General features: G+C 39.1%; 1 protein-coding gene across 1 annotated transcript in view; it reads right to left on the reverse strand.

Moving 5' to 3' along the window:
- LY75 (lymphocyte antigen 75) overlaps window positions 1-13,762 on the reverse strand; it is a 104,145-nt gene that overhangs the window by 61,070 nt on the left and 29,313 nt on the right. The window contains exons 3-9 of the mRNA XM_070731605.1: window positions 12,241-12,414; window positions 11,500-11,664; window positions 7,751-7,861; window positions 6,447-6,590; window positions 4,385-4,573; window positions 3,270-3,427; window positions 1,911-2,021 (exon numbers count right to left, since the gene is read on the reverse strand). Of these exons, the coding sequence (XP_070587706.1) occupies window positions 1,911-2,021; window positions 3,270-3,427; window positions 4,385-4,573; window positions 6,447-6,590; window positions 7,751-7,861; window positions 11,500-11,664; window positions 12,241-12,414 (1,052 nt within the window). The remainder of the gene's footprint in view (window positions 1-1,910; window positions 2,022-3,269; window positions 3,428-4,384; window positions 4,574-6,446; window positions 6,591-7,750; window positions 7,862-11,499; window positions 11,665-12,240; window positions 12,415-13,762) is intronic.

Consider the following 13,762-nt stretch of genomic DNA (forward strand, 5'->3'; position numbering starts at 1 on the left):
TAATTAATTAATTTGAACTCTATGCTTCCCAATTCTGAAGTACTCAGGGCGGCTGGTATAATTTCCAGTCTGTAATCCAAACTCTACTTTTTTTATTTAGTCTTATTTTTATCCTTGTCTGCTTCCCATTCCAAATAATTTTCAAAATTGTTTTATTTAAATCTGTATAAATTTCCCCCCCTAATTTTATTGGAGCCGTTTGAAATAAGTAAAGAATCTTTGGTAGTACAGTACATTCCTTTTTATAGTAGCTATTCTCCCAATTAAAGAAATATGTAATTTAGTCCAATTTTCCAAATCTGAATTTTTTTATCAATTTAGTATAATTGCCATCTTTTATCAAAGAGCATTTTGCTGTCATCCATATTCCTATTATTTAACTTTTTTTGCTACTTGAATTCCCAATATGTTTTCTAGTTTCTTCTCCTGTTGTTGTGTAAGATTTTTTGTTATTGTTTTGTCTTTGTTTATCTTTAAACCAGCAATTTTGCCAAACTTCTCTATCTCCTGCAATAGTTATGCCCTGAGCTGTGAGGTTCTTCGATAATAAACACAAGAAAAATTTCAAGACAGACTTTCAACTGGAATTTCCAGTGGTACAATGCTTTTTCAAATATAGAAAGATAATTGAAAAAATTGTCAGAGGATGGTTATCCTCCTAGCTTTGTAGATTCTTTTTTTTTTTGGCAGTATCAACATTGATTGGTTGTGAATGGTAAAGTTGGTATCAACTCTGAGTGACCAGAGAGATAGCTTTCCTCCCGGATGATCTGTCCCTAATTTGATCCTTTAAGTCTTCCAATGGTGCTATGGCTACATCTGTGTGTAATACCCATTTCCTGAATCCTCCTGTAGGTTTCTAAACTAGTGATATCCAAGTCAAAACATGAACACCTACAAAAACTAATGAGAGTAAAAAAAAAATATCACAGAACCATGAAATACAATAAAATAGTTGTTGAAAATATTCTAAGGCTTTGGGGAATTATCTGCATATAAAATCCATGTTAAAAAAATACATGAGATTTAATACAGAAAGAAAATAATTTTCTATTGGAGGAATTTGGCTGCCAAATAATATTTTCTCTGAAATATCTGAGTTGTATATATAACAGCCACGGTGGTGCAGTGATTGGAATACAGTACCGCAGGCTACTTCTGCTGACTGCCACTCGCCAGCAGTTCGGCAATTTGATTCTCAGATTATTATTATTATTATTATTTATTAAATTTGTATGTCGCCCCTCTCTGCAGACTCGGGGCGGCTCACAACAACAGAAAACAATATATAATACAAATTCAATAATTAAAAAGCTAAAAACCCATAATTTAAAAAACATGCACACAACATACCATACATAAACAGTATAGGCCTGAGGAAGTTATCTCAGTTCCCCCATGCCTGACGGCAGAGGTGGGTTTTAAGGAGTTTATAAAAGGCAAGGAGGGTGGGGGCAGTTCTAATCTCAGGGGGGAGCTGGTTCCAGAGGGTCGGGGCCGCCACAGAGAAGGCTCTTCCCCTGGGATCCGCCAAACAACATTGTTTAGTCGACGGGACCCGGAGAAGGCCCACTCTGTGGGACCTAATCGGTCGCTGGGATTCGTGCGGCAGAAGGCGGTCCCGGATATATTCTGGTCCGATGCCATGAAGGGCTTTATAGGCCAAAACCAACACTTTGAATTGTGACCGGAAATTGATCGGCAACCATTGCAGACTGCGGAGTGTTGGTGTAACATGGGCATACCTTGGGAAGCCCATGATTGCTCTCGCAGCTGCATTCTGCATGATCTGAAGTTTCCGAACACTTTTCAAAGGTAGATGCTTAAGAGCTTGGCAAAATGAGGACACAGATTGTTGAGGGCAGTATGCTGACTTTCATTTAGAACATAATTTTTTGTTCTGTCCTTACCTTACTTGTGGAACAGCCTTTATCAGATATTTGTTCCTCTAACACTTTTCCTTTTTTCATACACACAAACTTAAGTTTATTGTTACAAGGTTGAATGCTCCATCGGCCAAACTATAAAGAAAAGGAAACCAAATAATTTTAGAATTCTCCAAGATATAATCATCAGCATGAATTATTTTTCAATTGTTCATGTACATTTGCACTTATTTTTCATAAGTTATAAAAATACATAGTAAAGAACTATTTCCATACTAAAATTCTTGCAATGTAACTGTATTTTATATATCTCATAGAACTTTGAATTAAAATAAGATAGCATAACTGAGGTTAATATATAATTGAACTTAATTATTTCTTCTGCTTACTCCTGTGAACAAGAGTTATAGAAAATCTCACCTCTTTTTCTGGACTGGAAAATGGCACCAAATTTAAATATGCAATAATGAATGTTAAGTTCCGTTGAAATCAGAGAGGTTTAATTCTGAGTGAACATGGCTAGGATTGCTAAACAGAAAAAAACCCCACCTGCAGTTTTTAAACACTTTTCATTCAATCTCATAAAAGATCATTTGAATCTGAAATTTCTTTCAAAGAAGTAAATCATTTTGGTGAAATTCCAGTAAGTGGAAAGTTACATCATCGCACTCGATTACAAATAGCCAAAGAATATACCGTATTTTTCAGAGTATAAGATGCACCGGAGTATAAGACACACCTTGGTTTTTGGGGAGGAAAATAGGGAAAAGAATCTGCCTACCGGGTATTCATCTAGCTAGCGTCCTTAGTCTGGTCAATTTCCGCACTTTATTTTATCCCCTGGTTAAGAGCTTAAAAATTTTTTTTCCAGAGAGAGTAACAATGAAAGAGCTTGCAAGTGGGTAAGAGCTGGGAACATTAGCACCTGGTTAGGGCTGGAAAGAAACTTATTTGGAGCAAGTTGAAGCAATGAAAAAAACCCTGCAAAGACTTAGAGTTTGGAAAACATTATTCGCAGAGAGAAACAATGAAAGAGTCTGCAAGGTAAGAGCTGGGAAGATCATTAGCAGCTAGTTAGGGCTAGAAAAAAAAGCTACATTCAGAGTATATGACACACCAAAACAATCAGCTTCTTTTAGGGAGAAAAAAGGTGCGTCTTATACTTTGAAAAATACGGTATGTTAACAACCTCAAGTTCACCATCACATCATCTTTCAGAACTTTGCAGCCTCGGTTTAATTAATTAATTAATTGTAATTATTAAATTTTCAGTGCAAAGAAATACTAGCTTTCTTTGATAAAATGAGTCATATACTTTGCCCATTATGATGTTTATGAAACACTTTAAGTCAAATAATAAAAAACATCCTAAAAGATCCTTACTTTTCCAGAATAGGAGACACAGTTTGGAAGGCTTTTGAAGGAAACCTTTGGCTCATTCTGCTCCCAGTACGTAAATACTACTTTGGAATCATCTGACCACTTAAACGAGGCTGGAATGTCTTTATTTATTAAACCTATCCATACTTGGTCTTTTGTATCTACAAAGAAAGCACAAATTCAAGCAGTTCAAAAATCATGAGGCAAAAGTATTAGACACGGACAACCAGAGCCACATGTATGGAGTTTAATTAGCCACTTTGTTATTCATGCCTATTTCATAGAAATCTTCCCAGACTGACAATTTGCACATGGACCAGATTAGATAAGATTCAACGCATTCAAGAAGGTGGCAGACCTTGCCGTCTTATGCCTACCTAAGGATTCCAAACTAATTCCTTGCTTGACTCCTCCCCTTGAACCAGCCTCTCTCTGATAAAATAGAAGCCAACTAAGAAAAAATAGGACTTTTTCTGTAGCCACTTTTCATTCATGTCATAATAATAATGGAATTAAAGAGGTTTGGCTAGCAGACAGACTTTTACCCAGAGTAACAGCATATACTGGGGGGTTTTTGGTTGCTGTATTCACCACACTAAAGAGCAAATAGGACAGATAGTCCTCACTTAACAATTTAACAATTGTTCAAAGTTATGATTGTTCTGAAAATTTTGGATTTTCACACTTGCAACGGTTGCAGTATCACTGCAATCACACAAAAGCCATTTAATTCACAGCTGGCTTCTGACCAGCAGAGTAAATGGAGAAGTCAGACATAAAACTGCAAGTCAAAGTCATATGAAGTCTTGCTTAACAACTATGGTTGATTTGCTTAGTGACTGTAGTGGAAGTGAGACTCAGTTGAAGTCTATCATGGTCATGGAATATTTTGCTTAACAACCATGTTGCTTAGCGACTGAGTTGCTGGTTCCCAATTGTGGTCATTAAGCAACATCTATCTCTAAGTTAATGAACATGTGGTTACAGATGTAGTAATATCAAATATTTAAATTAATCTTTAGCCAAATAATTTTTACTGTACATTCCAACCTCAAATTGAGAGTAATGTTTAAACAGAAAAACAGGAGCAACTCTTATCCAGGTTTATTCCAACTTACCATTATGGAGTTTTGTAATAACTAATTCAACATCTGCTAAGGAGTGTATACTGATCAGGCTACTATTGAGTTCATTGCATAACTGATATGAATCATTCAACGAAGCAATGTTGTTCTTCAGCATATAGCAAAATCCATTGTTCGCATACCAGCCAGATTCACACTGAGTCTCAACATTGTTCTGAATATCTTAAAAAAAAAAAAGACCTTGAAAAGATTTTGCTAGAAAACAGGATAATTTCTAAAAGCAATGATACAGAACTGATACCATAGGAAAAGGATCATAGTTCAAAAGGAACAAAGTTTGGATGAAATAGATTTAAAGTTCAAATATTGGCATCTCTGGTTAAAAATAATAATAATCAGAGTTGTCACAGTACACAATACTGAATCAGGTGGACCAAAGGGCTCAGCTAATAGAAGACACAATTAGCCTGCATGAATTGTCCTTCTTACAGCATTTGCTTTCAAGATATTTTTTAAAATGATGCAGAATAAATTCTTTTAATGCCAGAATGGTTTTATATTCTTGATTACTTCTGCAACTGCCCCTACTCACATTCAAATCAGAAAAAAAAAACCCTGCAAGCACCATATTTACACAGGGAACAAGTTTAATTGAACCCTTAAATTATTTTTTTGCTGAGATCCTTTTGAGTGGAAATTATAAAAAAAAATCCCTGAAACCTTCTATGTGTAATTAAAGAAAATTATTATTTTTCTGCAAAACTTTATTTTTGTACCTGAAATGTAATTCAGTCCAAATTCTAGTACACATTACTCTCTAAAAGCATATATGCTTGTGTTCATAAGCATATTTATTTATTCATTTATTTATTAAATAAGGTAACTTTGGGCGGCTTTAAGTATTTAAATAAAAATTAATGGCTGAACCTATGCTTAACTTGTAGTTTTAATCTGAGGAAAAAATTATATAAAGTTTACAAACATTCTGAACTAGCTCTTATGCTTCAGAGTATAGTGTGAGCCCTAATAAAGGTTCAATGTAGTAATCACTTTAGGTATGTTGTGTAAACCAGTGATTTTCAACCTTTTTTGAGCCGCGGTATATTTTTTACACTTACAAAATCCTGGGGCACACCACCAACCAAAATTACACAAAATGACACTCTGACGCAGTACATATCATACATATAGTTAATAATATAGTTTCTAAATATATTTATACTCACTTAGTGTGAAACCTGGGCCTGTTTTAATGAACACAAAAGGGATATCCTGGCAGGAATGGTAGTTTGGGGACCCATGTTTAATTTCCCCACGGCACACCTGACCATGTCTCGCGGCACACTAGTGTGCCGCGGCACACTGGTTGAAAAACACTGGTGTAAACATAACTAAGTATTTGGAAAGTCTATAATAGTTCTGAAGTTGATATACAGTGATACTTCGTCTTACGAACTTAATTGGTTCCGGGACGAGGTTTGTAAGGTGAAAAGTTTTTAAGACGAAACAATGTTTCCCATAGGAATCAATTGAAAAGCGATTAATGAGTGCAAGCCCAAAACTCACCCCTTTTGCTAGACGAAGCACCCGTTTTTGCGGTGCTGCAGGGATTCCCCTGAGGCTCCCCTCCATGGGAAATACCACCTCCGGACTTCCGTGTTTTTGTGATGCTGCAGGGGAATCCCAGCAGCGCATAAATGGTTGCTTCGCTGGCAAGGGACGTCCGGAGGTGGGGTTTCCCAGCGAGGGAAGCCTCAGCGAAATTGCAGCATCGCAAAAACACGGAAGTCCGGAGGTGGTGTTTCCCATGGAGGGGAGCCTCAGGGGAATCCCAGCAGCGCAAAAATGGGCGCTTTGCTGGCAACAGAAGTCCGGAGGCGGGGCATCCCAGTGGCGGTGGCTTGGATTTATAAGGTGAAAATAGTTTGGAAGAAGAGGCAAAAAAATCTTAAACCCCGGGTTTGTATCTCGAAAAGTTTGTATGATGAGGGGTTTGTAAGACGAGGTATCACTGCATTTGCCATTATGTAAAGATTTGGCATTTTAGCTGCAAAAACCAAACCACAATTAAATTCACAATGCATTTCAGACTCACCTGGGAAATCTAATTGACTGTCATTAACTTGTTTCATGCAGACATAAGGAAGTGGAGTATCACATGGATAACTCTTCCAATCACCTGTGTCAGCATTCATCGCTGCACAATCAGTACCCTCTAGTGGCGTTATATCCTGCATCTCTGCGGAAGAGTAATGATTCGTTATTAGGCTAATAATACATCATATCATGGATTATAATAGGCATTGGAATGCAAAGCCCGAGATTAAAATCATAGAATTAGTATTCTTTTTATTTCAAAAATTTCAACACAGTCAGTTCCATTGTTGATTTTACACTGCATTCTAGACCAGGGGGCCTGTTCAGAGCTGGGCCGCAGAAACAACAGATGAGCACAGAGGTGCAGCTCTACTTATGCATGGAGCAGATGGGTGAGCACCCATGCAGCTTAATTTATGTAAGAGGCAGCTGCTTGTGCAAATGGAATTGTGTGTGCGCTCCCCCCCCTCACAGCTGATCGCCTGGAACCATCTCCTCTTCCCCTCATTGGTCCACAAAGTTGGAGGGATTAGAGACCGTTGTTTTAGATCAGGGATGTCAAACTCAAGGGCCGTGGGCTGGATGCAGCCCCCAGGGTGCTTAAATCTAGGTCGCAGTGCCAGCCTGGAAAAAACAAGATTCCCCAACCCCCGTTGTCGGCCTGGACAAAATAAGGCATGCCGCTTTGGCTGGCAAAGTGGTGCAGGAGGCCATCCAGGACGGAAATGGGGTACGGGAGAACCTGCACATAATCCCCCATGCCGTTTTGGCCAGTAGGGTGCTGCAGGAGGCTGTCCAAGCCTAAAACAGGCAACAGGGGACTGCATGCAGGGGCCCCCACACCCCATTTTGGCTAGCAGGGTATGCAGGAGGCATCCACCGCCCCCGCTCCCCAGCAGAGAACTACAATGCTGATCTGGCTCTTGAAGAAATCCAGTTTGACATATCTGTTCTAGACTGTGAATTATGAACAAACTTTAAAAAATAAAAGGCCTTGAGAAGAGACAAGATTTCCTGGACAGGACAACTAAAGCTCTCCAGGAAAAGTGGACAAATGAATACCAAGACAGCAGAGGTTCAGTTGGTAGAAGCAGATACATGGAAGCCTGCCATCCCAACAAACAAGAACATTGGAAGGTACTCCATGCCAGAAGAGTCTTTCATTCTTTAAGGGATAATTCATAGCACCTGGGCAATTTGGCCACAGAGCACCAAGGGTGAAACCTGGACTCCTGGATTGAAAAAAATTAACAAACTAAGGAATATTTTGAGAAAGAAGAAGAGAAAGAAAAATGCAATTACCTGAATTCCAGTTCACAAAGTTCAATGGAGTATGATCTGACCACTGCCAGCCTCCAGAAACATCCAACTGATTTAATCCAATCCAAAATATTTCTGCAATACCACGTTTAACTAGAGAGTTTTAAATAAAGATGATGACAATAGAACAGAACATTTTCCATTCAATTCAATCAATACATAGCTGGGATTTATCTACTACAGTAAAACCAGACAAAAACCAAACCAAATAAATCTTTATCCTTTGAGGTCATCTGTAATATTTTAGCATTCAATTGCAATATTATGCTTCAAGACAACAACCTATATTTTCATTGTTTGTGTATGGTATGTAGAATGTGCTTGCACAAACAAGCAAATGTATATGTTTCTATTTTAAAAAAAGATTAAAAACACCACTTTAAAAAAATTTCACATCCCCGAAAACTACAATAAAATGCAGCTCACTTGTTTTTTGGCTTAGAATGAATGTCTAAAATTGCAAATAACTTGCTTAACACAGCTTGTTATATGGCAGTGATGGTGAACGTTTTAGGCACCAAGTGTCCAAACTGGAACGTGTGTGCTGGTGTGCACACATATGCGTGCAAGAGTCCTGGAAAACGAAAGACCAGCTGGCCACATGTGCATGCCAGCCACCTGGTTTCTGGTGCGCACATGCATGGTGGTCAGCTTGTCTTAGCGCATGCCGGAAACCCGGAAACCATTCGCGTGCACCTAGGCAAGCTGCTCTTCGGGTTTCCGGTGCTCTGGCATGTGCAAAGATCAGTATGTACATGCACGCCGGAATCCAGAAGAGCAGCTGATAACGGCCCGTGTGCACACACAGAGGGTTCTGCGTGCTACCTCTGACACACGTGCCATACGTTTGCCAACATGGTTATATGGTATGCAAACAATGTTAATTTTATTTAAATATAATCAGTACCATGTATGTCTCCAGTGTGATCTTAGTGGGGATTAATGTCCAGTGGAAATAATAGAACTGTAATGGTCCAGATACTACATTTTGAAGACTTATTTTAAATGACATTTTCTTTTTATAACATATTATTTTTTCAGAGAAAGAAAAGGGAACAATCAAGGAACTAAAAGCAAATTTCTTACAAAGGGGGACTGGGGATATTTAATTTCGCAGAGACCGGGGAAGGAAGATATAATAATATTTTTCAACTACCTCCAAGACAGTAAAAGGTTATGATCTGCTGTTTACCATTCCATAGTGCAGAATGGATTTAAAGTTACAGTAAGACACATTCTAGAGGAATTTTAGGGGGGAGAAATCTTTCTAATTGTGGGAGCAGTTTGGCAGAGATATGATGGGCTTTGCTTCAGCAAACAGGTTCAAGCAGGGGTTGGACAGCCATTTGTCTAGAATGCTTTAATTAGGATTCATGGACTGACCACAGCTGGACTCAAATCTTAAATGGCCTTTTCCAATGCTGCATTTTGTAGATTTAATATCTACTCAACCTTTGCACTACTGTTATTCTTTGCAAATTTGTAGTTTGCTTAAACATCCTTTCTAGATAATGAAGTATGTGGGGTAGGGCAGGAAATGGTTCAACGTGCTGCTTTTAATGTGTTAATCAAATTTATCTCTAAAGCGTCTTCAGAAAACTGACTTGATATGGGAGGTACAGATTATTTATTTAGGCTCTCTCTTCTCAGGGACTGTGATAAAAAGTCCTTGGAGTTACCAACTTTTATGCTATAATTAATTTTAAAGTAAAAGCTCTCCTACTGCCAAGATGAAGTTATTTAATGGGCTAACTCCCTTTGTATGAAGCATATGCAGTGGAGAAAAAAAGTATTTAGTCAGACACCAATTGTGCAAGTTCTCCCACTTAAAAAGGTGAGAGAGGCCTTTAATTGACATCATAAGTAGACCTCAACCATAAGAGACAACATGACTCTGATTTTAACGAATTTATTTCCAAATTATGGTGGAAAATAAGTATTTGGTCAATTAACAAAAGTTCATCTCAATACTGTTATATATCCTTTGTTGGCAATGATAGAGGTCAAACATTTTCTGTAGGTCCTCACAAGGTTGGCACACACTGTGGCTGGTATGTTGACCCATTCCTCCATGCAGATCTCCTCAAGAGCAGTGATGTCTTGGGGCTGTTGCTGGGCAACACAGACTTTCAACTCCCTTCAAGTTTTTTATAAGGTTGAGATCTGGAGACTGGCTAGGCCATTCTAGGACCTTAAAATGCTTCTTACGAAGGCACTCCTTCGTTGCCCTGGCAGTGTATTTGGGAACATTGTCATGCTGAAAAATCCAGCCACGTTTCATCTTCAGTGCCCTTGCTGATGGAAGGAGGTTTGCACTCAAAATCTCACAATACATGGCCCCATTTATTCTTTCATGTACACGGATCAGTCGTCCTGGTCCCTTTGCAGAGAAACCACCCCAAAACATGATGTTGCCACCCCCATGCTTCACAGTAGGTATGGTGCTCTTTGGATGCAACTCAGCATTCTTCCTCCTCCAAACACGACATGTTGTGTTTCTACCAAACAGTTCTACTTTGGTTTCATCTGACCATATGACATTCTCCCAATACTCTTCTGGATCATCCAAATGATCTTCAGAAAACTTCAGATGGGCCTGGACATGTACTGGCTTAAGCAGGGGGACATGTCTGGCACTGCAGAATCTTGAGTCCCTGGCGGCGTAATGTGTTACTGATGGCAGCCTTTGTTATGTTGGTCCCAGCTCTCTGAAGGTCATTCACTAGGTTCCCCTGTGTGGGTCTGGGATTTCTGCTCACCGTTCTTGTGATCATTTTGACCCCACAGGATGAGATGTTGCGTGGAGCTCCAGATTGAGGAAGATTATCAGTGGTCTTATATGTCTTTTATTTTCTAATTATTGCTCCCAGAGTTTATTTCTTCACACCAACCCGCTTGCCTATTGCAGATTCAGTCTTCCCAGCCTGGTGCAGGGCTACAATTTTGTTTCTGGTGCCCTTTGACAGCTCTTTGGTCTTCACCATAGTGGAGTTTGGAGGTTCTGGACTGGTGTCTTTTATACTGATAACAAATTCAAACAGGTGCCATTACTACAGATAATGAGTGGAGGACAGAGGAGCCTCTTAAAGAAGTTACAGGTCTGTGAGAGCCAGAAATCTTGCTTGTTTGTAGGTGACCAAATACTTATTTTCCACCATAATTTGCAAATAAATTCATTAAAAATCAGACAATGTGATTTTCTGGATGTGTTTTCTCATGTTGTCTCTCATGGTTGAGGTCTACCTATGATGTCATTTACAGGCCTCTCTCATCTTTTTAAGTGGGAGAACTTGCACAATTGGTGTCTGACTAAATACTTCCCCCACCCCTCACTGTATAATGGGAAAATCTCAAATCTGCTCAAAAAAGGGTTTATTTTGAACAACATGCTGACAATAGTAGGATGTTTGAATGAAAGCATTCGATTTAAAAGACTCTTGTGGATAGGAGCCATTCAACTTTTGCAGATCAACCAACTACCTTTCACAATAGAAGCTGACTGCACAGTCCTTTGGATATAGACTTAGATCTCTTAGCTTGTTCCTCACTCTCTTTTTAGGTTCCAAATTAGGATCTACCTCTCTGGCACTATCATCTGCTTTTAAGTGGCAATTGTCTCTGCATGGGCTTGTTTTAACTGAGTCAGCAGCATCTATCTTGTAATCAATCCACTTACTTCTCATTAGCCACTGACAGCTTTCCTCTAGAATGCAGTATAAAGTTTTACTTACCTTTGATATCATTTAATTCAGATGCACTTGCGATGCTGATCAAATCACTGCCTTGCTTCTTACATGAGAGATATGCTGCTTTCCAAGAAAGGGCAGACTGTGAATTGAACTGGTAACAATTTCCAGTATCGTTAAACTGTTCCCATGTGTTTTGACAGCCATCCTCTGTGGAAGACAAGTATTCATATCTGAGATTTACAGGTATCATAACCATAATATAGAATTCGTGAATATGTTGCCTTAATATGAGAGCAAACATACATATACACATATTATCTTCATCTCCATTCAATTTCCATCATCTTTGCCATCCAGACTCCAAAAGAGAGAGACTGGGATCTAGGTCTAGTCTTCCAATCCCCCGCCTACCCCATATTTCTCCTTGTGCTGCCTGTAACATGTTTGTAGAACAAGTGAGAAAAACCAGGATCCACTAAAATTGTGAGGACAAGAATTCACAAGGAACAAACATATATCAATTAGGTTCTAGGTTTAAGATGAAACTACATTTTTTGAACAGGTTTTTATAACACAAACTAGAACCTCAGGCAAATAAATTTTAATACCTTAATTTATAGAAAATTCTAATTGGTTATGATACAACAACACTGTTTAGTCAGTAGAAAGCTATTATGAGATGTGAAGCTCTGTTCATCCCTTTTCTCGTGAAATACCAAAGTATACAATATGCATTAATGCAACATTAATTTTTCAGGATACTATTTTAGGAAAGTCACTTGCCTCTTTGTAAGCACAAGCCCCATTGTCCGTCTTGATTGAAGTAAGTGGTTGTGGAACACCATTTACTTCCTGCATGCTTCTCAATGTGAATACAATCATGATACCATGTATTATTAAGTAAGAAAGGAAACACACAAGGTTTTCCATTGGCATTACCTTCCCTGGTATAACTTTCTGCATAAAAGAAACCAAAAAGGGATTGAAAAAATACGGAAATGAGTTTATTTGGTGTAAAATAAACATATTTTTAAAATATTACTTTAAGACCTGTATGATTAGATTAGATTTATTGGATTTATATGCCGCCCCTCTCCGCAGACGCGGGGCGCCTCACAACAATGGCAAAAACAGTACATAGTGACAAATCTAATATTTACCAATCTAATTACAGTTTTAGGTTAAAAAATTCATAATAGCAACCCCAATATATATAAAAAACAAGCACACAATCATTCATACACCAAAACAACATTGGCAAGGGGGAGATGTTTCAATTCCCCCATGCCTGACGGCAGAGGTGGGTTTTAAGGAGTTTACGAAAGGCAAGGAGGGTGGGGGCAATCCTAATCTCTGGGGGTTCCAGGGGGTTGGAGCCACCACAGAGAAGGCTCTTCCCCTGGGTCCCGCCAGACGACATTGTTTAGTCGACGGGACCCGGAGAAGGCCAACTCTGTGGGACCTAACCAGTCACTGGGATTCGTGCGTCAGAAGGCGGTCCCGGAGATATTCTGGTCCGGTGCCATGAAGGTCATAACCAACACTTTGAATTGTGACCGGAAACTGATCGGCAACCAATGCAATGGTATGACTGCAGGAAGAATGATGCACGCACATATCGTACGTTACATTGGGCAGAGCCAACAATAGAGTCAGAGGTCATATATGGTTAACAAAAAAACAACCTAGTATCAAAATCACAAGATGATTATCTGACCTACACAATATAAAGAACAATACAAAAGGCCAAAGTAGGACTGAGTCTTCAGTGAAAAGTAGTAGGACATGCTACAACAGGCTTTCTAGAGACCAGCAGGCTTTTCAATCGAGTATCAGAGTGTTTACAGAAGAGGCTTTCTCATGGTTTTTCCAAAGGAAACATTATCATCTTCCTAAATAGCTTCAAATGGCTCAAATAGCTGGGTAGCATTGTATTGTAGTGGCTGTATTGTGAAAACAGGACTTCCATGAACCATAAGTGGTTCATCCTTGATCTAGGGCAGAGTTTCCCAGCCCCTGGTCCGTGGACTGGCACCGGTCCATAGCATGGCAGCAACTAGTCCACGGAAACAGGTGAACCTCTTCTGTGGGATGCAGGCAGCATGAGAAACTCTGCCCCCTCGGGTTCACAGAAAACCCTTTCCCCGCTGAAACGGCTCCTGATTCCCAAAAGATTGGGGGCTGCCGATCTATGGTATGAAACTTGGGTGCATGATTTCTTGTCTTAGATTAAGTGTTTCAACCTGTCATTTTCTACAGATGTTTGAATTTCTGGTTTTAAAAGGATCTTGCTTCAAGTTTGGAA

The sequence above is a fragment of the Erythrolamprus reginae genome, chromosome 1 (genome assembly GCF_031021105.1).
Source record: "Erythrolamprus reginae isolate rEryReg1 chromosome 1, rEryReg1.hap1, whole genome shotgun sequence".
NCBI classification, from domain to species: domain Eukaryota; kingdom Metazoa; phylum Chordata; class Lepidosauria; order Squamata; family Dipsadidae; genus Erythrolamprus; species Erythrolamprus reginae.